Raw genomic sequence first — 26,156 nt, 5'->3', positions numbered from 1 at the left:
TGTTTTGATATCACTGCAATGATTCTGGGATTCTCAACAGGAGTGTAGCAGCTGGCACTTGTCTGTGGTGCCTCTCATATGCCCAGGATGCGTTGGATATTTATTGATGGCATCTCCAGTATGTCTATGTATGCTATCACTGGTGCTTTCCTTTTTTTGCTCAGTATTGGCAACTGGAATCAGCATGGATCTGTACATGATATGGTAAGTAGCAGCTTTTATTTAACACACACACACACACACACACACACACACACATATATATATCTTGCATGTAACTGAGATATTTATCTGTATTGCAGTAGCATCAGTAGATTTATAATACTTAGCTGTTCTGTTTATTCTTGTACAAATGCAGAGTGATGGAAAAGCTTGTGGTGTTGTCCTCCCATCTCGGAATGGCAGATGGAAACGTTACACTATAAATCCACTGGGACACAAGTGGGATCATTTGAACTTGACATACAGGTGAGCTCATTTTCTCTTCCTTTTCCTGTTATGTACAAGAACTACTTACTCAGTGTCATTGATACACTTAGAGGAATGACTGACTTCTCCATATGGTAAAAAAATTGTTTAAAAGAACAGAGAGTCCTCAGTGGTTGATACCTTTTAATGGCTAACTGAAAAGATGGTAATAATTGCAAGCTTTCGAGACTACTCAGGTCTCTTCATCAGGCATGGTATAACACAGAAGTGTCTTTAGTTCCATAAAGATGCGGTACATTCTGGAGAAGTGTCTTTAGTTCCATAAAGATGCGGTACATTCTCTTCTTTCTCCATATGGTGTTACTCAATGCCGGGTGATCTACTGACTGCAATGGGACATACTCTGTTTCTGAATTATAGATAATATACTCCTCACATAGCTATAGACGCTATTCCATATCTTATTATTCATTTATTTAATTTATTTTTATTTAATTTATATATATATATTTTTTTTTTTGCAGGATTGTCCAGTATCCAAATACATTGAACAAAGGTGACACAAATAAAGCACTAGAGATTGCCTTCAGTATGTGGAGTAAGGTTTCCCCTCTAACTTTTCAACGTGTGCTCCCTACACATGAATCGGACCTAAGCATTGGTAAGCACTGTCAACTTAGTGAATACCTTATCTTAAACTCTTGCAATATTCACTCTGGCTACTAAACCTAATATTAGACTAATAGCTTGACAATTTCTGTTTTGTAATCATTTTTAGAAGACATCTCATTTTCATCACAGACAAAATTACAATTAAAGTATTACATATGTATGTGTATATACAGTATATATACAGTATACATATACACACACACACACACACTACTCACAAAAAGTTAGGGATATTTGGCTTTTGAGTGACATTTTTTTCAGGGTGATCCCAAGATGCACTCTAACCTTTTCAGGTGAATTTATTGTGACCTTCTCTAAACTTTTGAATGCCGTTCTTAACAAGAAACTTAATGGAAAAATTCACAACAGGTGTTTGATCCATTAATCGCCCGATAATTTTCAGGTTTCAATTAGAATTGGTATTTAAACAGTCCTGTTCATCATCCTGTTCACATTATGACTTCATGAGACTGATCAGGAGTACCTCGCCATTGCAAGGCTTCAACCAGGAAGTTCTCAGACGGAAGTGTCCTCTGTGCTTAAGTGTCAATGAGTGTCATCAGCTAGTTGCAACAGAGATAGAGAGAGACTGGAAGAGTCACAGAAAGGCATAGAAGTGAATATCCTTTGGCCACGTCCCACACTGATGACTGTTTCATTGTAAATAATGTCCTTTGGAACCAGATAATGAATGCCACACAACTCCTGGCACATTTACTGTGAGGTACCTAAGTATCACGTCAGATCATACAAAACTGTTTACATCAGCATATTCTGCATGCTATATAACCTGCAAGGATACCTGACCACACCACCAGGCACAGGCGTCATCTTACAGGGCTAGAGACCAATGGGCCTCAGTGCTATTCATTGATAAAAATCGATACACGCTGAGCAGAAATGATGGCTGCCAACAATGTTGGAGAATCTAGGATAGCGCTATGCATCATCCACTGGTGTCAGTCTTTGGTAGTAATTTTACAATGTGGGCAGGTGTGTCTAGACAATACAGAACGGCCCTACATTTTATGTATGGTAATGTGACAAGCCTCTACTACTTGAATAACATCATTAATCCATTCATTGTACCTCTCCATGAATAACACAGGCCTAATTTCATCTTCATGGATGAACATGCTCCTGCTCGCATCATTAGAGAACGGCTGCTGGAGACTGGAGTAACTTAAATGAAGTAACTTGCACTTTCTCCAGACCTGAATCCCATAGAAAATCTATGGGATCCGCGGATTCACATGTAGAGGCTTGTTCTCCAGAACCTCAATAACCTGAAGGCCGCCCTTCAAGAACAGTGGGATGCCATGCCTCAGCAGACAATAATTTGATTTGTGAACAGCATGAAACGTAGTTGTCAAGCTGTAATCGATGCTCAAGCCCACATGACAAAGTATTGAGACACTGACATTTTTACATTTTTTTTTGTGGGGGGGTGCTGCAGCACGCGGTGGCCAAGACCATACAGAAGTTTAACAAGACAGGTGCCACTCAGAACAAATCTCAGCCTGGTCAACCAAAGAACTTGAGTGCGCATGCTGAGCATCATATCCAGAGGTTGTCTTTTCAAATTGGATGTGAGTGCTGCCTTCATTGCTGCAGAGGTTAAAGGTGTGGAGGGTCAGCCTGTCAGTGCTCAGACCATACGCTGAACCCTGCATTAAATTGGTCTGCGTGGCTGTCATTCCAGAAGGAAGCCTCTTCAAAAGATGATGCACAAGAAAGCCCGCAAACAGTTTGCTGAAGACAAACAGACTAAGAACATGGATTACTGGAATCACATCCTCTGGTGTGATGAGACCAAGATAAACTTATTTGGTTCAGATGGTGTGAAATGTGTGTTGCAGCAACCAGGTGAGGAATACAAAGACAACTGTGTCTTGCCTACAGCTCTGGAGCGCAACATTGGAAAAATGGTGCTAAAGGACCTGTGCTGATGTCACGATCATGTGACCATAAGAGGTGATGAAGCTCAGTAGATAAGTGATAGTGAAGGACCTGTGGTAATCAGAAGAGAAGTGGTTCTTCAGGACCTGTGCTGATGTCATGATCATGTGACCATAATGGTCAGATCAGCCGAGAAGTGATAGTGAAGGACCTAAGGTAATCAGCAGAAGTCGTTCTGCAGGACCTGTGCTGATGTCACAATCATGTGACCATAATAGGCAAAGCGCAACAGTGAAGTGATGTTAAAGGACCTGTGGTGTAATGAATTACAATACTTCATAGTATCATAGTTTTTAAGGTTGAAGGGAGACTCTAAGTCCATCTAGTTCAACCCGTAGCCTAACATGTTGATCCAGAGGAAGGCAAAAAAACCCCAATGTGGCAAACAAGTTCCAATGGGGAAAAAATTTCCTTCCTGACTCCACATCCGGCAATCAGACTAGTTCCCTGGATCAATACCCTGTCATAAAATCTAATATACTTGTGACGTGACTAAGTTAAAAAAAAAGCATAATGCCTGAACTTGAGTGACAGTGACTGATCCCAGCAAAAGATCTGTCCCTATTACTGAAACCTAAGGTATTTACTGCATTCACCTAAGCGTATAAAGTATTTTTTTTTACGATAAATACTTATGACCGAGGTGGGACCCAGCCTCCCTGAGTGACTGTGCTGTGGGCAGAGTTTCACCGCTCGTCACAGCCCAGCATCTCGCATGCTCTCTCCTTCACTGCAAAGTGCCGCAAGCAGGAGCGATGCTGGGCTGTGATGAGCGGCGAAACTCTACCCACAGCCCAGTCACTCAGGGAGACTGGGTCCCGCCTCGGGTATGTCGGGTCAACTGGAAGTTGACGTGATCTCAATGGATCGCGAGGCCATAGAGCCCGAGGGTCATGTGATGGAGATGAGAGGACCGCAATAGTGCTGCTCAGAGGCACAATTAACTGCACAAGGTATTTCAGAAAAGCCTTCATGAGCTTTACATCGATGTGCTGCCACTATGCTGTGTAGTGGACCACCTCTTTAAAGCTGAAAGTCTGTACCTTAAGCCTGTATTGATTATATCTTGATTATTTATTGGTAAACAGCTAAAATGCCAATATTTGGGTCATAACAAGAGACGATACTATGTAATAATGCACACTGCTATACAGTACAAGTATAATAAAGAGCAAAACTATACATAACAAAAGAAGACACTGTGATAAGGTTATGCATTATACATAGTAAAATATAACGCTATGTAATAAGATATGGCACTGTACATAAGATAAGACACTATGTAATAAGAAACAGCATTAAACATAACAGAAAACACTATGTAATGAGGGATGGCACTTTACAAAATAAGAGAGAATGCACTATGTCTAATCATAGAGGATGCTATGTAATAAAGGATGGTGCTATACATAATAAGAGGGGAAAAGGGATGATTCTGTTCATAACAAGAGAGTATACTATGTTTTAAAGGATAGCACTATACATAGTAAGAATGGACAATGCAATAAGGGATGGCTATCAATAACGAGAAAAAACAATTGTAATAAGCAGCAGCACTATACATAATAAGAGAGGACGCTATGCAATAATGAATAGAAATGTAAAGCGCTGTGGAATTGACGGCGTTATTTAAAATATCAAAATAAATAAAGAATGGATGGCACTATACATAGTAAGAGACAACACTATGTAATAAGGGACAACGCTAAATATAACAAAAGAGGCACTATTTAATAAGGGAAGGCACTTTACATAACAAGAAAGAACACTGTGTAAAATGACCAACACTAGACATAATAAAGCAAGATGTTTTACAAACAAAAAGAGTATTACTTCCTAAAATTATATTTCCATACAAAAATCCAAAAAGACATTATTGGTTGAAGTCACACTTTTTTTTAATGTGACCATTCATTTTCCAGGGTTTTACTCCTTTAATCACAGTGACTGCTGGCGATCCCCTTTGCACCCCTGTTTTGATGGTCTGAATGGAGAACTGGCTCATGCTTTTCTGCCACCTCGAGGTGATATTCACTTTGATAATCATGAGTTCTGGATACTTGGACCTTCACGTTTTAGCTGGAAGCAGGGTAATTTGTCTTTCATTTCTAAGGTAAAACTAACGTGCCCAAGCTGCAATGAATTATATCTCAAAAGTCTGTAGATACCCAAAGCATTTCTCCTATTAATAAATACACCGAACATTCTGAATTTACTGTAGAAATTCGTGTGCAAACTGATTAAGACCTTCCAGCAGCTTGTACACTGTGCACACAATCAGGCAAGTGAGTATTCTGACATCATCATTATTCTCCAGATTTTCCAACTATAAGCTGTATAAACTTGAATATTTTTAGATGAAGCATATCAGCTGATGTTATTTTGTGTAAAGATGGAGGGTGTGGCTAAAGGCCGCTTTACACGCTGCGATCTCGCTAGCGAGATCGCTAGCGAGCGTACCCGCCCTCGTCGGTTGTGCATCACGGGCAAATCGCTGCCCGTGGCGCACAACATCACTCGGACCCGTCACACTACTTACCTGCCTAGCGACGTCGCTTTGACTGGCAAACCACCTTCTTTCTAAGGGGGCGGTTCGTTCGGTGTCACAGCGACGTCACTAAGTGGCCGCCCAATAGAAATGGAGGGCGGGGATGAGCGGGACGAACATCCCGCCCACCTCCTTCCTTCCTCATTGCGGGCGGCCGCAGATAAGGTGAGCTTCCTCGTTCCTGCGGTGTCACACATAGCGATGTGTGCTGCCACAGGAACGACGAACAACATTGTACCTGCAGCAGCAACGATAATCGGGAATAGAGCACCGTGTCAACGAGCAACGATAAGGTGAGTATTTTTGCTCATTAGCGGTCACTCGTACGTTTCACACGCAACAACGTCGCTAACAAGGCCGGATGTGCGTCACGAATTACGTGACCCCAACGACATCGCGTTAGTGATGTCGCTGCGTGTAAAGCGACCTTTAAGGATATCAAAACCCTTTATGAAAGTCTGCAGAACTATTAGGCAACTTTTTTTCTTCAGGTAAAATGGGCAAAAAATAAATTTAAAGCACCAACCCAGCGTTTTATTTTATTGCACCGCTGGAGTGGTGCTTTAAATCTAAAGCCCCCGTCACACATAGCGAGATTGCTAGCGAAATCGCTGAAACGTCACAGGTTTTGTGATGTATCAGCAACCTCGCCAGCGATATGGCTGTGTGTGACAAGCAGCAGCGAGCGGGCCCCTGCTGCGAGGTCGCTGATTGTGACAAAACGATCAAGACCATTTTTTGCTCGTTGGTCTGCCGCTGTGCAGCACGCATCGGCGTGTTTGACAGCGGGAGACTGTGGAGCGCCAGTTCTGAGTGTACAGGAATCCGTCGTTACACAGGTCACTGGTGGCTGTGGAGATCTGCCTGATTGACAGCTCAACAGCGACCATGTAGCGACATTCCAGCGATCCCTGCCAGGTCGGATCTTTGGTGGGATCGCTGGTGCGTCGCTATCTGTCACGGGACCCTAAGTCCCATGTCTCATACTCCCCATCTTCCTGTTATCACTTGCTGGCAGCTCCACTGTTTACTGGAGCGTGCCGGAGATCAGAACTCACGACATCTCTATGAGAGCGTGGCAAGCAAAAGTTTGGGGACTCCTGGTCAAAATTACTGTTCTTGTGAACAGTTAAGCATGTTGAAGATGAAATGATCTCTAAAAGACACAATGTTAAAGATGATACATTTCCTTTGTATTTGAGGCAAACAAATATTGTCATCTTTTACATTTTTTAAATTAAAAAAGAAAAATGGGCCGATGCAAATGTTTGGACATCCTGCATAGTTAGTATCTAGTAGCACCCCCTTTGGCAAGTATCATAGTTTGTAAACTCTTTTTGTAGCAGCCAAGAGTCCTTTCTCCTGGGTCATCTTGCATACACTGCTTTTTTGCAGCCACAAATTTGATGTTCAGGTCTGGGGACTGTGAGAGCCATTGTACAGCCTTCAGCCGATGCCTTTTGAGGTAGTGTATTGTGGATTTTGACGTGTGTTTAGGATTATTATTCATTTGTAGAAGAAATCGTCTTTTCAACCTCAACTTTTATACAGGTGGTATTATGTTTGCATCAAGAATTTGTTGAAATTTCATTGAATCCATTCTTCCCTCTACCTGTGAAATGTTCCCCATGACATTGGCTGCAACACAACCTCAAAGCATAATTGATCCACCCCCATGTTTAATGGTTGGCAAGATATTCTTTTCCTGAAATTTTGTGTCCTTTTTTCTGCACACATACTCTTGATCATTGTGGCCTGAGGCCAGAGAGTCCACAGGACTTGTATGCAAAATGCATCTGGCTTGTTTACAGTAGATGTTCTTTTGCATACTTCTGATCCTGAATTTTATGCTGAGGACGCAGGAGAGGTTTTCTTCTGATGACTCTTCCATGAAGGCCATATTTGTGCAGGTATCTCTGAACAGTTGAACAAAGTACCACAACTGCAGAGTCTGCTAAACCTTCCTGAAGATCTTTTGCAGTTAGAGAGGGTTCTGATTTTCCTCTTTAGCAATCCTACAAGCAGCTATCACAGAAATTTTGCTTGGTCTTCAAGACCTTATCTTGACCTCTACTGTTCCTGTTAACTGCCATTTCTTTATTACATTGTGAACTGAGGTTAGGGCAACTTGAAAACGCTTTGCTATCTTCTTCTAGGTTTCTCCTGTTATGTGGGCCTCAACCATTTTCATTTTCAGAGTGCTAGGCAGCTGCTTAAAAGAACCTATGGCTGCTGGTTTTTGGAATGAGGCTAAAGGCGCCTGGATTTTTATAAAGTTGTGAAAATTGCAACACCTAGGTTTTCCTAACGATGATAGTGAACAAGCCATAACGTTAACAGGCCAATTAAGGTCTGAAACCTTGGCCCAAGTTATTTGAGCACTCAAATCTCCATGAGTGTCCAAACTTTTACATCAGCCCATTTTCCTTTTTGTAATTTTTAAAATGTAAAAGTTGAAAATATATATTTTTTTCCCAATAAAAAGCAAAGGAAATGTGTCATCTTTAACTTTATGCCTTTCAGAGATCATTTTATGTACATTTTGAGTTGTCTGGATATTATTCTCACTTTACCAGATGAAAATAAATAATCGAGAAGGGAAAATTGACGTGTTTAATTTATGTGCAGAATTATGCACACTAAAGGGTGCTTTACACGCTGCGACATCGCTACCGATATATCGTCGGGGTCACGTCGTTAGTGACGCACATCCGGCGCCGGTAGTGACATTGCAGCGTGTGACATCAAGGAGCGACGATCAACGATCGCAAAATCATTCAAAAATGATGATCGTTGACACGTCTCTCCTTTCCTTAATATCGTTGCTGCCACAGGTACGATGTTGTTCGTCACTCCTGCGGCACCACACATCGCTATGTGTGACACCGCAGGAACGACGAACATCTTCTTACCTGCGTCCACCGGCAATGAGGACGGAAGGAGGTGGAAGGGATGTTACATCCCGGTCATCTCTGCCCCTCTGCTTCTATTGGCCGGCCGCTTAGTGATGCTGCAGTGATGTCGCTATGACGCCAAACACACCTCCCCTTGAGGGAGGGATTGTTCGGCGGTCACAGCGATGTCGCTGACAAGGTATGTGCGTGTGACCCTGCCGTAACGATAATGTTCGCTACGGCAGCGAGCACCAAATGTCGCATGAACGACGGGGGCGGGTGCTATCACGCTCGAGCTCACTAGCAATCGCTAGCGATGTCGCAGCGTGTAAAGCACCTTTAACAGTTTCAGAATAATTCTGCGCACATAGATAATCTCCTAAGAAAGACAAAATCTCACTTTTACATTCTTAAATATTCAGATTTAATAACCCTTGGAAATAACCAAAACACTGTAGTTGTTTAATAATAAAATTAATAATTAAAATACAAATTGCCTAATAATTGTGCACATTGTGTAGTCCACTTTTGTTTTCTTTAAATGTTTCCAAATCTGCTCAGTCCAGAAAAAATCATTCGAAAGTGAAATCATAAAATTAGTTAGGGAGGAGTGGAATGAAGCTGCAAAGTTCGATCCATTACTTAGATCAAAATCTGATATGTCTCCTTGTTTTGGTGGAAACCACTCGGGCCACAAATAAACACAGAAATGCGAACAGCCTAGTAAATTATAATGAGTATAAGTTCTATTTATAAAGAACACAGAACTTGTACATGAAATACTGATGTCCAAACGAGTCCTTATGTTTATGACAAGCGGTCTTGTGTAGCAGCATGTCTTTTTTTTTTTTAAGAAAGGGTTGCACTTGGTGCTTTAAGTATTTGTAATATCTGCCAGTGTTTTAAAGGGAATCTGTTAACACGTTTTTGCTATAACCCATCTCAGAGCAGCATGATGCAGGGGCAGATACCCTGAGTTCAGCGATGTATCAATTACTGGGCTGCATGTCTTTTTATTTATAAAATCACTGTTTTATCTGCTGCAGATATACCAGTTCTCTGAATGCGGAGTTCTGTATAACCTTGCTCACACCACTGATTGACAACCTTTTCTGTACACTGTGCTAAAACAGATAGATGCCAGTCAATGGTATCAGTGGTGGGTGTGGGCTATAAAGGCCTCATGATGAATATAGAGAACTACATGATAGCAGGTTTACTAGTCATCTAATGATAAGCTCCTGCTGATAAAAACATGATTTTATTAAGCATCCTAGTAAATGGCTCTGCTTATACATTATGCTACTCTCAGATTAGATGGCAAAAATCTAGTGATTTATTCCTTTTAATCTGTTCCTGGTATGGGATGTACATTCTACCTGGGTCTGCTCCATACAGTGCAAATGCTGCCTGCGCTACAGAGCCGCCATCACTAGCCTCCAGTGGCGGAACTACAGTGTGATAAGCCCTGATGCAAAATTTGCACCTGTCCCCCCCCCTACACACACGATGGTCAGATGTATAGGCAGTGGTACCAGTAGAATTCTAAATCATATAAAGACATACGAATTGCCCCCCCCCTTCATTATGTAGTAATGTCCTCCCTCCTGCTATATATGTCTCCCATTCTGGTATATATGGCCCCCATCCTGATATATATCCCCCATCCTGGTACACATTGTCCCCATCCTGGTATACATGGTATACTGTATATGGTCCCCATTCTGGTATATATGATTCACATCCTGGTATATATGATCCACATCCTGATATATACACGTCTCCCATCGAGGTATATATGTTCCCCCTGGAATATATGTCCTCATCCTTGCCCATCCTAGTATATATGGTCCGCATCCTGGTCTATATGGTCCCCATTCTGGTATATATGGTCCTCCTCCTTGTATATATGGTCCTTATCCTGTTATATATGGTCCCCATCCTTGTATATATGATTTACATCCTGGTATATATGATTTACATCCTGGTATATATGATCCACATCCTGATATATATGGCTACCATCAAGGTATCAAGGTTCTCCACCCTGGAATATACAGTGGCATGAAAAGGTTTGGGCACCCCTAGTCAAAATTACTGTTTTTGTGAACAGCTAAGCAAGTTGAAGATGAAATGATCTCTGAAAGGCATGAAGTTAATGATGACACCTTTCCTTTGTATTTTATATATATATATATATATATATATATATATATATATATATACTCATGTTTTGCATTTTTAAATTAACAAAAATGGAAAATGGGTCGATTCAAAAGTTTGTGCACCCTACACAGTTAGTACCTAGTAGCAGCCCCTTTGGCAAGTATCATAGCTTATAAACCAAGAGTGTTTGAATTCTTATTTGAGAGATTTTCATCCATTCTTACTTGGAAAAGTCTTCCAGTTCCGTGAGATTCCTGAGTCGTCTTGCATGCACTGCTCTTTCGAAGTTTAGCCACAGATTTTCAATGATGTTCAGATCAGGGGCCATTGTAAAACCTTCAGCTTGCACCTTTTGAGGTCGTCTATTATGGATTTTCACATGTGTTTAGGATAATAACCATTTGTGGAAGCCATCCTCTTTTCAACTTCAGCTTTTTTACATATAGCGTTATGTTTGCATCAAGAATTAGTTGAAATTTCATTGAATCCATTCTTTCTTCTACTCATAAAATGTTCTCCATGCCATTGGCTGCAGCAGAAACCCACCACATGATTGATCCACCCCCCATGGTTAATGGTTGATGAGATACTCTTTTCTTGAAATTCTGTGTCCTTTTTTCTCCACATCAATCATTGTGGCCAAAGAGTTCTTTTTTAACCTCATCGCTTCACAAGACTTGTTTCCAAAATACATCATCTTCTTTAGATATTTTTTTGCATACTTCTGACGCTGAATTTTATGGTAAAAAAGCAGGGGAGGTTTTCTTCTGATGACTCTTCCATCAAGGCCATATTTGTGCAGATGTCTCTGAAAAGTAGAATAATGTACCACAACTCCAGAGTCTGCTAAATCTTCCTGAAGGCCTTTTGCAGTCAATCAGGGGTTCTGATTTGCCTATCTAGCAATCCTACGAGCAGCTCTCACAGAACTTTTGCTTGGTTTTCCAGACCTTATCTTGACCTCTACTCTTCCTCGTAACTGACATTTCTTAATTACATTTCAAACTGACGAAAGGGCAACTTGAAAACACTTTGCTATCTTCTTATAGCTTTCTCCTGCTTTGTGGGCCTCCATCATTTTCATTTTCAGATTGCTAGGCAGCTGCTTAGAAGAAGCCATGGCTGCTGTTTTTTGGCACAAGGTTAAAGGAGGCTTGGTTTTTATAAAGCTATGAAATTTGCATCACCTGGCATTTCCTAATGATGACAGTGAACAAGCTATAACCCTAACAGGCTAAATAAGGTCTGAAATCTTGGTCAAAGTTATCTGAGCACACAAATCTCCAAGGGTGCCCAAACTTTTGCATCGGCACATTTTCCTTTTTGTAATTTTTAAAATGTAAAAGATGAAAATACATTTTTTTTTGCTTAAAATGCAAAGGAAATGTGTGATCTTTAACTTTATGCCATTTAGAGATCATTTCATCTTCAACTTGCTTAACTGTTCACAATAACGCTTATTTTGACCAGGGGTGAACAAACTTTTACATGCCACTGTATGTCCTCATCCTAAACCCATCCTAGTATATATGGTCCCCATCCTGGTCTATATGGTCCTCCTCCTGGTATATATGGTCCTTATCCTGTTATATATGGTCCCCATCCTGGTATATATAGTCCTCCTCCTGATATATAAGTATATGGTCCTCATCCTGGTATATGTGGTTCTCATCCTGCCATATATAGTCCTTATCCTGGTATCTATGGTCCTCATCCTAGTATATATGTCCCCGTTTTTTCTTTAAAGCATAATTAAAAAAAATAAAACAAAAACATTTTACTCAACTGTCCTCCGCTTCCACGTCTCCTGGTTTCCTCTGTAGCTAGTGTGCAGTTGTCAGCAGCTGATATGTGCTGCCCCCAGTCACGGTACGGACGTCAGCTGCCAGCCAGTGTTTGTCCAGCAGCTTGTATCACAGTGCTGCGATGCATTTCAGCTGGATGTGCATCCTCGGACAAGAATGAGTGAGAGGGGTGCACAGCAATGTAACTAAGTGTATTAGGCCAGGTGCCACATAATGCATGGTAAAGCAAACTATGAAAAGAAGACGAAAAGATCGTGCATATATAGTCCCTGACAGGTATGTCACTTATCCATGTTATGTCAATAAAAGCTTATAACCTGACTTTAAATTCATCCATTGGTTTCATAAATTACTCTTTTGAAAGCTGAAACCCTCCCAAATTTGGTTTAGGTTATGAAAATTAAGTTTCTGCAAGGCTGAAATATTGATCATTTAATGAACACAGAAAGGTCAGATTTTGGCAAGACAAACGTTTTGCCGCCTTGTCATATAATGCACCCAATCCTAGTTTACATCCTCACCTGTGCTCACGAACTGATCACTTAACACTAGAATTCCCAGAGAGGGGTCATTTAACATTTCTACCTTTGGAACCCAGAGACGGGTTGAATGACCTGAAGGATTTTAGCTAACATCCTTTAATCACCTTCTTTTGTTCTGTACTTAAGACCATTACTGTCGCACCACAGTACAGGTTGTTGTTTTCCATTGAGTTTAGCCATTTAGGGGTGCTTCACACATAGCGAGATCGCTACCGAAATCGCTGCTACGGCACGGTTTTGGTGACGCAACAGTGACCTCATTAGCGATCTCGCTGTGTGTGACACTGAGTAGCGATCTGGCCCCTGCTGCGAGATCGCTGCTCGTTACACACAGCCCTGGTTCGTTTTCTTCAAAGGCGCTCTCCCGCTGTGACACACAGATCGCTGTGTGTGACAGCGAGAGAGCGACAAAATGAAGCGAGCAGGGAGCAGGAGCCGGCATCTGGCAGCTGCGGTAAGCTGTAACCAGGGTAAACATCGGGTAACCAAGGTGGTTACCCGATATTTACCTTAGTTACCAGCCTCCGCAGCTCTCACGCTGCCTGTGCTGCCGGCTCCGGCTCTCTGCACATGTAGCTGCAGTACACATCGGGTTAATTAACCCGATGTGTACTGTAGCTAGGAGAGCAAGGAGCCAGCGCTAAGCAGTGTGCGCGGCTCCCTGCTCTCTGCACATGTAGCGATGTTATGATCGCTGCTGCGTCGCTGTGTTTGACAGCTAAGCAGCGATCATAACAGCGACTTACCAGGTCGCTGTTACGTTACAGAAAATGGTGACGTAACAGCGACGTCGTTGTCGCTGTCGCTATGTGTGAAGCACCCCTTAGTTTCTAGTTAGTTCTATTCAGTTTGGACTAAGGGTCATTTGACCCTCTTTCAGGACTTCAGGGGGGAGCTCGAAATTTCTGGGACTTCTAGTGTTAATTAGTGTGTGTGTATAAAAAGAAACCCAGCACCCAAGACCTTCACTTGAACTGCAACTTGACCTCTGACAACATGCCAAAAATCCACCCTGTGACAAAAGCCTTGATTATCAAGAGGCTGAAGATCAGATCCACTGCAGAGGTGGCTGGCACCTTTAATGTGTATCAGCGTCAAGTACAAAGAATTAAAAATAGATTTGAAGACACTGGAGATGTTTTTGACAAGCCCAGGTCCGGCAGACCCTGCAAGACAACTGCTCAGGAGGAACGTTTGTTGATTAGAAAATCCAAAGCCAGCCCCTCTTCCACTGCAGCAGAGCTCCAACAGGCCTGGTCACTTCAAGTCCCTGTGTCAACTAGAACAGTTTGTAGGATTCTGTCTCGAAATGGCCTCCATGGTCGAATCAGTGCCCAGAAGCCAGCACTAAACAAAAGGCAATTGAAAAACCGTGTGCCATTTGCCAAGTCCCACAGCCTGCTAAACAGATGTATGCTGGAAAAGTGGCAGAAGGTGGATTTCTCTGATGAATCTTCAGTTGAATTACACCACAGCCACCGCAAATACTGCAGGAGACCTACTGGAGCCCGTATGGATCCAGAAAACAGTTACGTTTGGTGGTGGAAAGATCATGGTCTGGGGTTACATTCAGTATGGGGGTGTGCAAAACATTTGCAAGGTGGAAGGCAATATCAATAGCCTAAAATATCAAGAAGTATTAGCTACCTATTACATTCCCAATCATAAAAGGGGTCAAATTCTGCAACAAGATGGCGCTCCATCTCATACATCCATCTCTACAACAAAGTTCCTCCTGGCAAAGAAGATCAAGGTGCTCAAGGACTGGCCAGCCCAGTCACCAGACATGAACATCATTGAGCATGTTTGGGGTAGGATGAAAGCGGAAGCTTGGATGAGAAAACCAAAGAATCTAGATGAACTCTGGGAGGCATGTAAGACTGCATGTTTTGTTATTCCTGATGACTTCATCAATAAATTGTATGAATCATTGTTGAACCGCATGGATGCAGTCCTTCAAGCTCATGGAAGTCACACAAAATATTAAATATGGCTCAAATAGCACCACAACTTTTATCCAACATATCTTTGTATTAGAAGTTAATTATTTGTTTGAATTTCACATTACTTTCTGTGGGCGACAAAACTTTTGTCTTGCCAAAATCTGACCTTTCTGTGTTCATTAAATGATCAATATTTCAGCTTTGCAGCAACTTTATTTTCATAACCTAAACCAAATTCAGGTTATAAGCTTTTATTTACATAACATGGATAAGCGACAGACCTTCTGTCAGGGACTGTAGGAGAATGTGCACACCAGCATCAATTGCAAAAATGGAACTTTATTGAAAGTTCCATAAAGAAAGTTAAAACCTTAAAAACATTCACCAGACAACTGATGGCAGGTATAATTGTGGTAGGGTATAATCAAAGGAAATACTGTCATATATTGAATTGCCCTATAGTAATAAAACACTAAATGTATTAATATTAGAGGCACACAAAAGACGTAGAGCTATTGTATAATTATCTAGTAATATACTAAGGACATCCCATACTGAGCACAACGATGCAAGTGCATGCAACAACCAGTATAAGTGGTGTTCATATACACATGTAAGTGTGCAAAAGAGATATAGACAACATCTACAACAATCCTTTGTAAATGCAATAAAGCCAGTGAAATTGTGCCTATCCCGCAGGAGGCACAAAGCTGTATCAGGGAACCAGGCCAGGCACGCATAGAGTAAGAACCATAGGTCAGTTATAACCAACCCTGCCTACCATACCAGAGTATCAGGCGGTGGACCCCATGCGTATCACTTTCATACTGACAGCTTCATATAGGTAACCAACAGAACTGAATGGACAGGACAAACAAGGGGACCTGACAACTAGCTAGCTACAGCCAAATTAGGGCTTTGAACAGACAACTCCTCTAGTGGGAGTTTGCCCTAAATACTCAGTGCCTCTCAGTGATAGGCTGAAAGGCACTTCCTAGGCGTTGTGTGCTGGCCCTTTAAAAGAGGGTAAGTGGCTCGCGCATTCCCTAAAAGCGCTCCCGGAGGTCCTGTGACACACGCACAGACTCCGTGAGGCGGGAGGGGGAGGAAGCCCACGTGGAGGAGAGGCATGGATTCCGAGCAGCGTGGAAGAAGACCGCTGCAGCGGTGAATGACAGCGTGTTGCTGCAGGAGTGTAGAGGCAGTGTGTAGCATTACAGTACCCTCCTTGTGCCCTCTCTTCCTTAGGGCTGAAGAAGGGTTTCTTTCCTCAAAGTTGATGGTAGCTGTCACACAGGTGGAAATCAAGACAGGCTAACAAGACAAAAACACATAAAAGTCAATGGTAGTCGGCAGACTGGCGGAAATCACAACAGGCTGGCATGACAAAATCACACGGATCCAAAGCAAACCTAGAAAGAACAGACAAGACAGACGGGACTAAATAAAGAGGGAGATCTTCTCCAAAAGTGTATATCCCACAGGTTCCGGAACGAGACATCTGGGTTCAAACTGGGGCATTCCATCCACGCACGACACCAACAAGAGCTTCAGGAGGCATCGGATGGGAGCTTGGAGATGCACCACAGGTTCAGGAACGAAGTGTCAAGGTTCGGATTGGAGCATTCCATCCACACACTGCGCTGATGAAGGCTTCAGAAAGTATTGGATGGGGTATCCATGCACGACACCGACAGAGGCTTCAGAGGGTATTGGATGGGAGCTTGGAGATGTACCACCGCAGCTTCACACTGGACCTTGGCTTGAAGATTCTGGCATAGTAGCTCAGCTGTATGGACGATGGTCACTTCAATAGGCTCAGGAACAGGAGCAGAAACAGGATTCAGAAAAACAAAAGTCCTCTGGAAATATGGAGCCAGGCAGACAAGTTTCTTCACTCGGAAAAATTCCATCACATGGCAAAGTTCAGACTGGGGCAAAAAAACGGAGTCAGCGGAGTCCATAGACAGATCAAATTGTCACGCTCGCTGCTGGGGATGATACTGTGGTGAGCAAAAGTGGACCCACTGGACCTACCCTTTTGTGGGGTAAAGGCTGGGACTCTGGCAGTTGACCTCCAGGGCAGGGGCGGACACAGGAGTAGACAAGGCTCAGTTTCAGGTGTAGACAGGGACCACGAGGGTAGTAGAGGCAGAAGGGATGGCCAGGGCGGACAAGCACAGTCTTTGGTGTGGCGAGGTGCACTGGGATAGCTGAGGCTGGAGGAACGGCCGGGACAGACAGGCACAGTCTCTGTTGTGGCGTAAGCCACCGGTATAATTGAGGCTGGAGGCACGATGGGATGGACAGATACAGTCTCTGGTTGGCGAGGGCCACCAGGATAGCTGAGGCTGGAGGCACAGCTGAGCACAGTCTCTGGTGTGGTGAGGACCACCGGGATAGCTGAGGCTGGAAGCACGGCTAGGACGCACATGCACAGTGTCTGGTGTAGTGAGGGCCACCGGGATAGCTGAGGCTGGAGGCATGCCCTGGATGGATAGGCACAGTCTTTGGTGTGGTGAGGGCCACTGGGAAAACTGAGGCTGGAGGCACGGCCGGGACAAACAGGTCCAGTCTCTGGTGTGGTGAGGGCCACCGGGAAAGCTGAGGCTAGAAGCATGGACAAAAATGAACAGGCCCAGTCTCTGGTATGGAGAAAGCATGACTGGTATGGACAGGCAGGGACCCGGACAACAACAGGACAGAATAGTTCTGAACGGACGGGACAGACAAGGGGACCTGACAATTAGCTAGCTAGAGCACTGGACACTAAATAGCTAAACTAGGGGGTTGAACAGGCAACTCCCTTAGTGGGAGCTTGCCCTAAATATCCAGGAGTAGGAGTAGCATGCTGGCCCATTAAGAGAGGGGCAGCGGCGTGCATGCACTCCCTAGGAGCACTCCCCTAGGCCCAGTGATGTGTGCACAGACTCCGGGAGGAGAAGGAAGTCCACGTGGAGGAGAGGCAAATATGCTGGGCAGCATAGAAGAAGCTAGCCGCAGCGGTGAGTGAAAGCGCATCCCTGCAGGAGGAGAGTGGCAGGGACACAGCGTTACAATCGTGCGCTAAGACTTCAGATGTAGCAGAGCTGAAATCGTCGTGGGATCTTTTGTGGATTACGTCGGACCTGCAGGGGTGTTTTGGGGGTTAATAAAGTGGTGAAAGAGGGTGCTTTTTTGTATTTTATTTCTAATAATTTTCTCAGTGTTTGTGTTTATTGCTTTTCACTTGCAGAATAATAATGGAGGGGTCTCATAGATGACTCCCATTACTAATCTAGCACTTAGTGGCAGCTGTGATTAACCCCTTATTACTCCGGGTAAAGTTCTGAGATTGTCACATCTAATGGATGCTGCAATCCTGGGTGGCTGCAGGGTGCTATTTGTAGGCTGAGGGGGGCCAATAAGCATGGGTCTCCCCACACTGACAATACCAACTCCCAGCTGTTGAGCTTTATCATGGCTGAGTATGAAAATTGGGGGGACCGCCCTTCTATGAGCGGTCTCTGGACACTCAGGACCAGGCCTATGCGGATGGGGAGCATGGAATGAATGAACCAATCTTGTGGCATTCACATCCGATGCTGGGACCCACATCCTTTCCTCCAGTCTGTACCCCCTCCAGTTCACCAAGTATTGAAGGGGACAACATAGAAAACGAGAATCAACAATTTTAGCTATCTGAAAGTTACCATCAACCATGACAGAGACTGGCGGCAAGGGGGATGGCTCCAAAGGTACCACATACTTTTTGAGCAGTGCCCCATTGTGGATCCTTACAGCCTGAGGTAACCGCAGACGAAATTATACAGGGTTATTTTATAGGGACCAATAAATCTAGGTCCCAGCTTCCAGGAAGGAATATTCAACTTTATGTTCCTGGTAGACAACAACACAGTCACTTCGGTTCGGACCTGGCAAGCGTTTCTTGTGAGCCATATGTTTGTATCTGTCTCCATCAGCTTCAAATTATTCTGAACCCCTTGCCATACAGAACAGAGCGATGAGGCAAAATGCTCCTCAGGAACTCCCAAAGCACCCCTACCACTAAAAGATACCAAATTGTGGATGAAAACCGTATGTGCCAAAGAATGGTCACTTGCCAGTAGCCTTCTGTTGACAATTATTTAGAGCAAATTCGGCAAATGGTAAATAAAATGCCCAATCCTCCTGGTTCTCGGAGGCAAAGTACCTAAGTTAGGTTTCCAAATTTTGATTTATGCACTCTGTCTGCCCATTCAACTGAGAATGGAAGGCAGAAGAGAGAGACCCTGCACCCCGAGCACAAAATGTCTTCCAAAATTTGGAACCAAACTGGGTTCCCCGATCTGAGACCACATCGGAAGGAACCCTGTGAAGCTTCACAATTTCATTGATGAACACCTGAGCCAGAGTCTTAGCATTTGGAAGTGCCAGCAGCGGGATGAAATGTGTCATCTTACTGAGCATATCTACAACCACCCAAACCACAGTCTTTTGTGAACACAAAAGGTAGTTCAGTAATGAAATCCATGGATAAATGCATACATGGTCTATTCAGGATAGCCAATGGCAGGAGAGATCCCGATGGAGGAGTATGCATTATCTTGGAACTCGCACAAATACTGCAAGCAGACACATAGCTAACCATATCCTGATGCAACCTCTGCCACCAAAAGCGGCGAAAAAGGAATCTGAGGTTGCTTTACTACCTGAATGATCCGCAAATACAGAATTCTGATGTTCCCCAATTAGTTTAGGGTGGAAATCGGGTGGCACAAACAACTTCCCTAAAGGGCAAGAAGCCGGGGCATTCCCCTGAGCCTCCAACACCACCCCCTCCAGGTCTAAGCACAAGGCCGAGGCAACCACCCGCTTCTGCAAAATAGGTACCAAGTTCACATGATCATTACCACCAGGAAAGTGCTAGAATAATGCATCTGCTTTGAGGTTTTTAATCCCTGGATAGTAACAATAAAATTAAATCTTGTAAAAAAAAAAAAAAGACCATCTAGCCTGCTTGGGACTGAGACGTTTGACAGACTCAAGATATGACAGGTTTTTATGGTCTGTGATCACCATAATGGGATGAACTCCCCTTCCAGCCAGTGGAGCCAAATCTAACCTAATCACCAAGAGCTCTCTATTACTAACATTATAGTTTCTCTCTGTCGAGGACAATTTCTTGGAAAAGAAAGCACATGAACGCCATTTAGGAGGAGATGGACCTTGTGATAACACAGTCCAAACCCCCACCTCCGAGGCATTGACCTCCACAATTTGGGCCAATAACACGTTACCTGTGCCTGTCTTGTATCAGGTTATATTTTTTATCTAGCTACCTTCTTGTTTTTATGCTTTCTTGCATTGAAAATTATTTTTATTTTTTTTACGGATTTGTGTCGGTACTATTTCTACTTTTGGATTGTCCATGGAGCTGCTCTGCACCATGCACTTTATCAGGTGAGCTGAAATGCTATTTTCTATATTGAGTATTTGGTTGCAGATATTTCTGCACAAAATCTGCATCTACTGGCAAAATAACGCACCAAAACTAAATCAAAACGCATGTTGTAGTAATGTGTTTTGTTTTTTTTTGCCAGGAGATGACGATTTGGTGCAGAAATGTTTTCACCCAACTTCTCAATGTGCACTTATTGCCTAATCTGGTAAGCTGGCATTGAGATCAATGACTTCACCTGGGGTGAGATCACTGAATTCACCTCAGGTCAGTTAACCTGAGGTCACAGCTGGGGTACACTGAGACTGCTGTATATACTGTATGTCACATAGGAGACACTGAGACTGTGCTGTACATTCATCATATACAGTGGGTGAAATAAGTATGGAACACATCCCCAATTTTCTATGTAAATATATTTCTAAAGGTGCTATTGACATCAATATGTCACCAGATGTCGATAACAACCCATCCAATACACACAGGCAAAGAAATCAAACCATAGATGTCCATAAATTTAGTGATCTGTAATATTGAAAAATTACACAAGGAAAAAGTATTGAACGCACTTACTGAAATGTATTTAATCCCTTCTCCTCCAAACCTATTTTTACCTTCATGACCAGGCCAAATTTTACAATTTTGAGCAGTGTCACTCAGAGACACTGAAGTTGTGGTACAGTGACGTAACTAGAGTTCAATGAGCCCCGCTGCAAAGTTACCCCCCGGGGTACAAGATAATTACACTGACACTTGGCTCTTTCCCTCAGCACCCAGCTTTCCCATACTCCGATATCCCAATGATAGAATATCCAATATTATAATGCATCTAATAGTCCTCCAGAAATTATAATACACTCCTCATATTCCTCCATACATTATAATACACTCCCCATAGTTCTCCATATATTATAATACAATGCTCATAGTCCTCCATACATTATAATACACTGCTCATAGTCCTCCATACATTAGAATACACTGCTCATATTCCTCCATACATTATAATATATTGCTCATAGTCCTCCATACATTATATTACACTGCTCATAGCCCTCCATACATTATAATACACTGTTCATAGTCCTCCATACATTATAATACACTGCTCATAGTCCTCCATACATTATAATATACTGCTCATAGTCCCCCATACATTATAATATACTGCTCGTAGTCCTCCATACATTATAATATACTGCTTGTAGTCTTCCATACATTATAATATACTGCTCGTAGTCTTCCATACATTATAATATACTGCTCGTAGTCCTCCATACATTATAATATACTGCTCATAGTCCCCCATACATTATAATATACTGCTCTTATTCCTCCATATATTATAATATACTGCTCATAATCCTCCATACATTATAATATACTGCTTGTAGTCCTCCATACATTATAATATACTGCTCGTAGTCCTCCATACATTATAATATACTGCTCATAGTCTTCCATACATTATAATATACTGCTCGTAGTCCTACATACATTATAATATACTGCTCCTATTCCTCCATACATTATAATATACTGCTCATTATAATATACTGCTCCCCATGTATTATAATACACTCCCCATAGTGCCCCATGTATTATAGTACACCACCATATAGTATTATGTACCCTCATGTAGTAGCATACAGCTCCCTTATCGTTTTATAGAGCCCCATAGCCCTCTGGCCACCGTGATTAAATACATACTCACTTCTCCTCGTTCCCCCACTGCTCTGGTCTCCTCAGCGCGTCCACCGTTTTGCTGCTCTGCTCATCTCAGCACAAGGCACAGTGGTGACGTCATTGTGCACCGCTATGCTGAGCTGTCAGAGTGCAAACAGACACAGCACGAGAAAGATGAGAGAGGAAGCGCTCTGCTCCGTTTCTCATTATTGCTTTTAATTGTATCGGCATTTGTGATGCCGATACAATTAAAAGTGCGATGCGATCCTCGGTGGGGGCCCGATGCCACCGCAGGCACCTGGCCCCAGAGTCACGGGCCCCACAGCGATCGCATAGCCTGCGGCCATTGTTGATGCGCCACTGACTGACGTCATTGGGCCCCCTGAACCCCCGTGCTCAGTCGCAATGGCAACCCCTGCGACTGCGATTGTTCTGCCCCTGGTGGGGTACACATATCACATAGGATACACTGCATCTGCTGCATACATCCCATAGAAAACTGCGACTGGTGAGTATATCACAAACAGTGAAAAAGGAGCCCATTGTCACTACATAACCCTGCGTTGCGTGCACCATGACATTCAGTGCACACACTCTAGAGAATTAAAGGATCGGCCGGCCCCTGAGAATCTGCCCAAGGGGCAGAGCAAATGTCAAACGGACCTTGAGGTGGAGGTTCCTCATCCACAAAAATATGACAATAAAAGAAATGTTAGACCTTCTGTATGCCAAACACAAGATGCACTATATGGACTCCATTAATTGTAGTGGGGTCCTTTTGTTTTTTTTTTTGGGGGGGGGGTTATTTTACTTGACAAAATGGTGCAACATGCTGCCCTATTTTGTCTGATATTTTAGTGAAATCTGTGACTGTAGAGCATCCATTACAGATGAGGATATACAGGTAAAATATATCTTTGTACCGTGTTAGCCAGTAGAGATAAAAAATTGTTTAAAAAAACTGTTCTTTTAAACAATTTTTTATGTATCAACCACTGAGGACTTCAGTTCTTTTAAACATTTTTTTAGATGAGGTTATAGTTTTACTAGTGAGCATTTCTGTTTTATTTGATTTTTTTCTCTTTTTCCTCCAATGTCTTTATCATTTCTGCTTACACTTCTCTTTACTACTCAACAGGCGTGTGGTATAATGATCTTGTCCAGGTGGCAGCTCATGAGATTGGTCATGCGCTTGGCTTATGGCACTCTAGTGATGTCTTTGCACTTATGCATCCTAATGCTACATATACACGAACTCGTCGCTTGGGGCGAGATGATATTCTGGCAATACAGCATCTCTATGGTAAGTATTAATGTCACTTATTTTTTAGCAGACCATCTTTTCAAGTCTTTTTGTACGCTAACTAGACATGGATCCATGACTGTCAATCAAGTTAATCAAGCGATATTCCTCTAATAAAAAGCAGTAGTTTTAAAAAAATGTGACTAAATTGTTAACTTATGCAGACGTTAACTTCACACTTAGCTAGAATATATTAGAAGAAATGGGATTGTAATAATATTTTTATTATCAGGCTGTCCAGATTCTGCATCCAGCTGTGAGGCACTGAAAGAACAGCAAAGCTGTGGGTTACAGAGTCCATGTTACCAAAAGTGTAATAGCTGCAAGGGTAAGGACATAATCTCTGATGTCATACACTGCATTCTCATCTATGAATCAGTTTCACAGGATGAATATCATTTTCTTTCCATTAAGAGGCATCTGAAGAAGGACCTAAGTCACACAAAGTCAAGGTGAAGACATTTTATGCCTCTAAGGGTCAGATGGTCACCCTCAACTGCACCCATAATGCATCACCTATGCGCCGGAGAATCAGGTAAGATATGTATACTTGACACACATTATAACATATTCTTATAGAAAACATACTTTTACTCCATAAGAATCAGGAATCTTGTCTAAATTCAAGATAAATTATCAGAAATAAGAACTGCGTAACGTCACATTTCCCAAATTCTTGGTCTCAAAATTATCTAACTTGTTTACATTTGGATGGTCTCAAAACTCCATTAAAGGGTATTCTCACATTATTTGACAGTATGACCGCCATGGCCTCCAGTGATCTAGAGAATCGGGGCTCTTCAGCCCCCGACTGAATGAAGCGGTGGTCGATCATGTGCACTGCCACTCCATTCATTCTAATGGGAGTGCTGAAAATCAGCCATGCGGTGCTTGGCAATCTCTGGCATGCCCATTGAAAGTTAATGGAGCAGTAGTCCCCATGATCGACCACTCATTCAGAAGGGGCTCTTCAGAGTCTCCGTTCTCGGTATCGCTAGAGGCCACAGCGGTCAGACTCACAGCAAACGGAATAAGGGATAACTTTCATGATTAAGGCATGACTTTCAAACGTGAGAATACCCCGTTACATATTTGGAAATCTTCCATTCCAGAGACATTTCATGTTTGGTAAACAATCTTCTTGTTTTCATACATTCAAAGGTAATAATTTTCCTAGTTTGGAAGATGCTCCATTTTTTTATCTATAAAAAAAACACATTATTTTAAGATTATTGTACCTTTTCCAGGCTTTTTCTAGTCAATATCCCATACCCATTTTTTAAACTGTAACTCAACTTTGAACCAGTTTTTTTTCGGGTTTGGCATGCATTTTAGGTATCTGTAGACATGTGTGAGTCTGGGTCTTGAGACCCCTACCAATCGCTCAATAGACCGGCAGAAAGGAGCACACTGCTCAGAAGATAGGAGCGCACAGTTTCAATAGATAGCAGAGGCTTTGTTACTCTGGTAGTCTGGTACTATATGATGGCAAAAAAAAAGCACTGAAGACTACACTACTTATTTCACTTATACAAAGCTAGAAATAAACAGCAAGAAGCCTAATAATCACTTTATTTTACAGATACAACAACCACAAATGTAATGTAAAGATTAATGTAAAGAAATTTAATGTAAAGATATATGATATAAAGATTACAAACACAATCTTACAGATGTCCGATTATTTCTTACCACAGTCACGTCTGAATTGTCTTTTATCATCCTTTTTATTGTAGTTGGTACAAGGATGGCAGCCGTCTAAATTTGTCAGCTGCAGGAGTAGCCAAGAAGTCTTTACACAGTCTAACTATACAAGCGCAAGTATTTACCCAAGGACGCTACACATGTGTAATTCGACAAGGAATTGTAACCATGGGGGGAAGGTCATGGAACCTCCGCGTAATTTAGCATTTCCAAAATCCTACTGTAAAAATGCGAATTTAACCTTTTTTTTTGTTTTTTTAAATATTTTATTTTTTAATTTTATCTTATTGGCACTTCTGCAGAACAATGTCCCCCTTTGTCACCAAAACTGACCTGTCACAGCATTGACTGCACAAGACCCCTCAGGGCATCCAGCATTAACTTCTTCAGCAATTTGTATTCCAGTACCTCTTTTCAATGGAATTGGATGAGAAGGTCTAGCCAAGTGCAAGTAATTACGCTTAAATCAAAATTGTGTATATCATTAAAATGGCTAGACCCATGTGATAGTTGTTGGCTGAGCATTTGTTCAACCAAATAAATGGAACCTCAGCCAGGCCAAATAATCATGTATTATCAATGTCGCGAAAGGAGAAGGCTGCCATTAGACACCAGCTTCAAGAGGACAGAAGGGTCAGGCAATTGAAGCCAAATTGCCAATCCTTATCTTCCCCAACATCATCGGTCGTCAGTGTAGAGTCTGACAGCCGCCATACACACGAGATGTAATTGGGGGTTTTAATGAGTGACTATTTTTTCTGCTTTCCAACACATCAACTTCAAGAAAAGCCTGTTCACTTGTTGCATAATGTAGTCCATACACCATAACAATATAATCAATGTTATTAACTTTTTTTCCTAAATAGTTTAAAGGGAACCTGTCATGTTGGATATTGCTATTAACCTGCAGATATAGTGCTAATCTGCAGGTTAATAGTGTTAGGAAAGTGCTTTGCCGCCATACTGAAAGTGCGGCACCTGGGAGATTAACTATGTCTGGACTATATCCATAGTGACGTACAGTATTTGAGGGTGGTCGTTTAACATACAGCCATATGAAAAAGT

At 42.4% G+C, this 26,156-nt stretch overlaps 1 protein-coding gene across 1 annotated transcript; it reads left to right on the top strand.

Annotated features, from left to right (window-relative positions):
- On the top strand, positions 1-26,156 carry LOC142295376 (matrix metalloproteinase-23-like). The gene is made up of 8 exons (XM_075338482.1): positions 1-204; positions 359-468; positions 954-1,090; positions 4,983-5,150; positions 23,223-23,387; positions 23,620-23,715; positions 23,802-23,922; positions 25,124-26,156. The coding sequence occupies exons 1-8, from the start codon at positions 79-81 to the stop codon at positions 25,293-25,295; spliced, it is 1,095 nt and encodes a 364-aa protein (XP_075194597.1). The 5' UTR covers positions 1-78; the 3' UTR covers positions 25,296-26,156.

The sequence above is a fragment of the Anomaloglossus baeobatrachus genome, chromosome 3 (genome assembly GCF_048569485.1).
Source record: "Anomaloglossus baeobatrachus isolate aAnoBae1 chromosome 3, aAnoBae1.hap1, whole genome shotgun sequence".
Taxonomy (NCBI): domain Eukaryota; kingdom Metazoa; phylum Chordata; class Amphibia; order Anura; family Aromobatidae; genus Anomaloglossus; species Anomaloglossus baeobatrachus.
The sequence above is the reverse complement of the archived record's forward strand: the minus strand, read 5'-3'. Positions and strand labels throughout refer to the sequence as shown.

Coding starts and splice junctions, on each gene's coding strand:
- LOC142295376 (XM_075338482.1), top strand. CDS start 79: ATGCCCAGGATGCGTTGGATATTTATTGATGGCATCTCCAGTATGTCT. Junction 1,091..4,982: donor TGAATCGGACCTAAGCATTG/GTAAGCACTGTC, acceptor TTCATTTTCCAG/GGTTTTACTCCTTTAATCAC. Junction 23,716..23,801: donor AAAGTGTAATAGCTGCAAGG/GTAAGGACATAA, acceptor CTTTCCATTAAG/AGGCATCTGAAGAAGGACCT.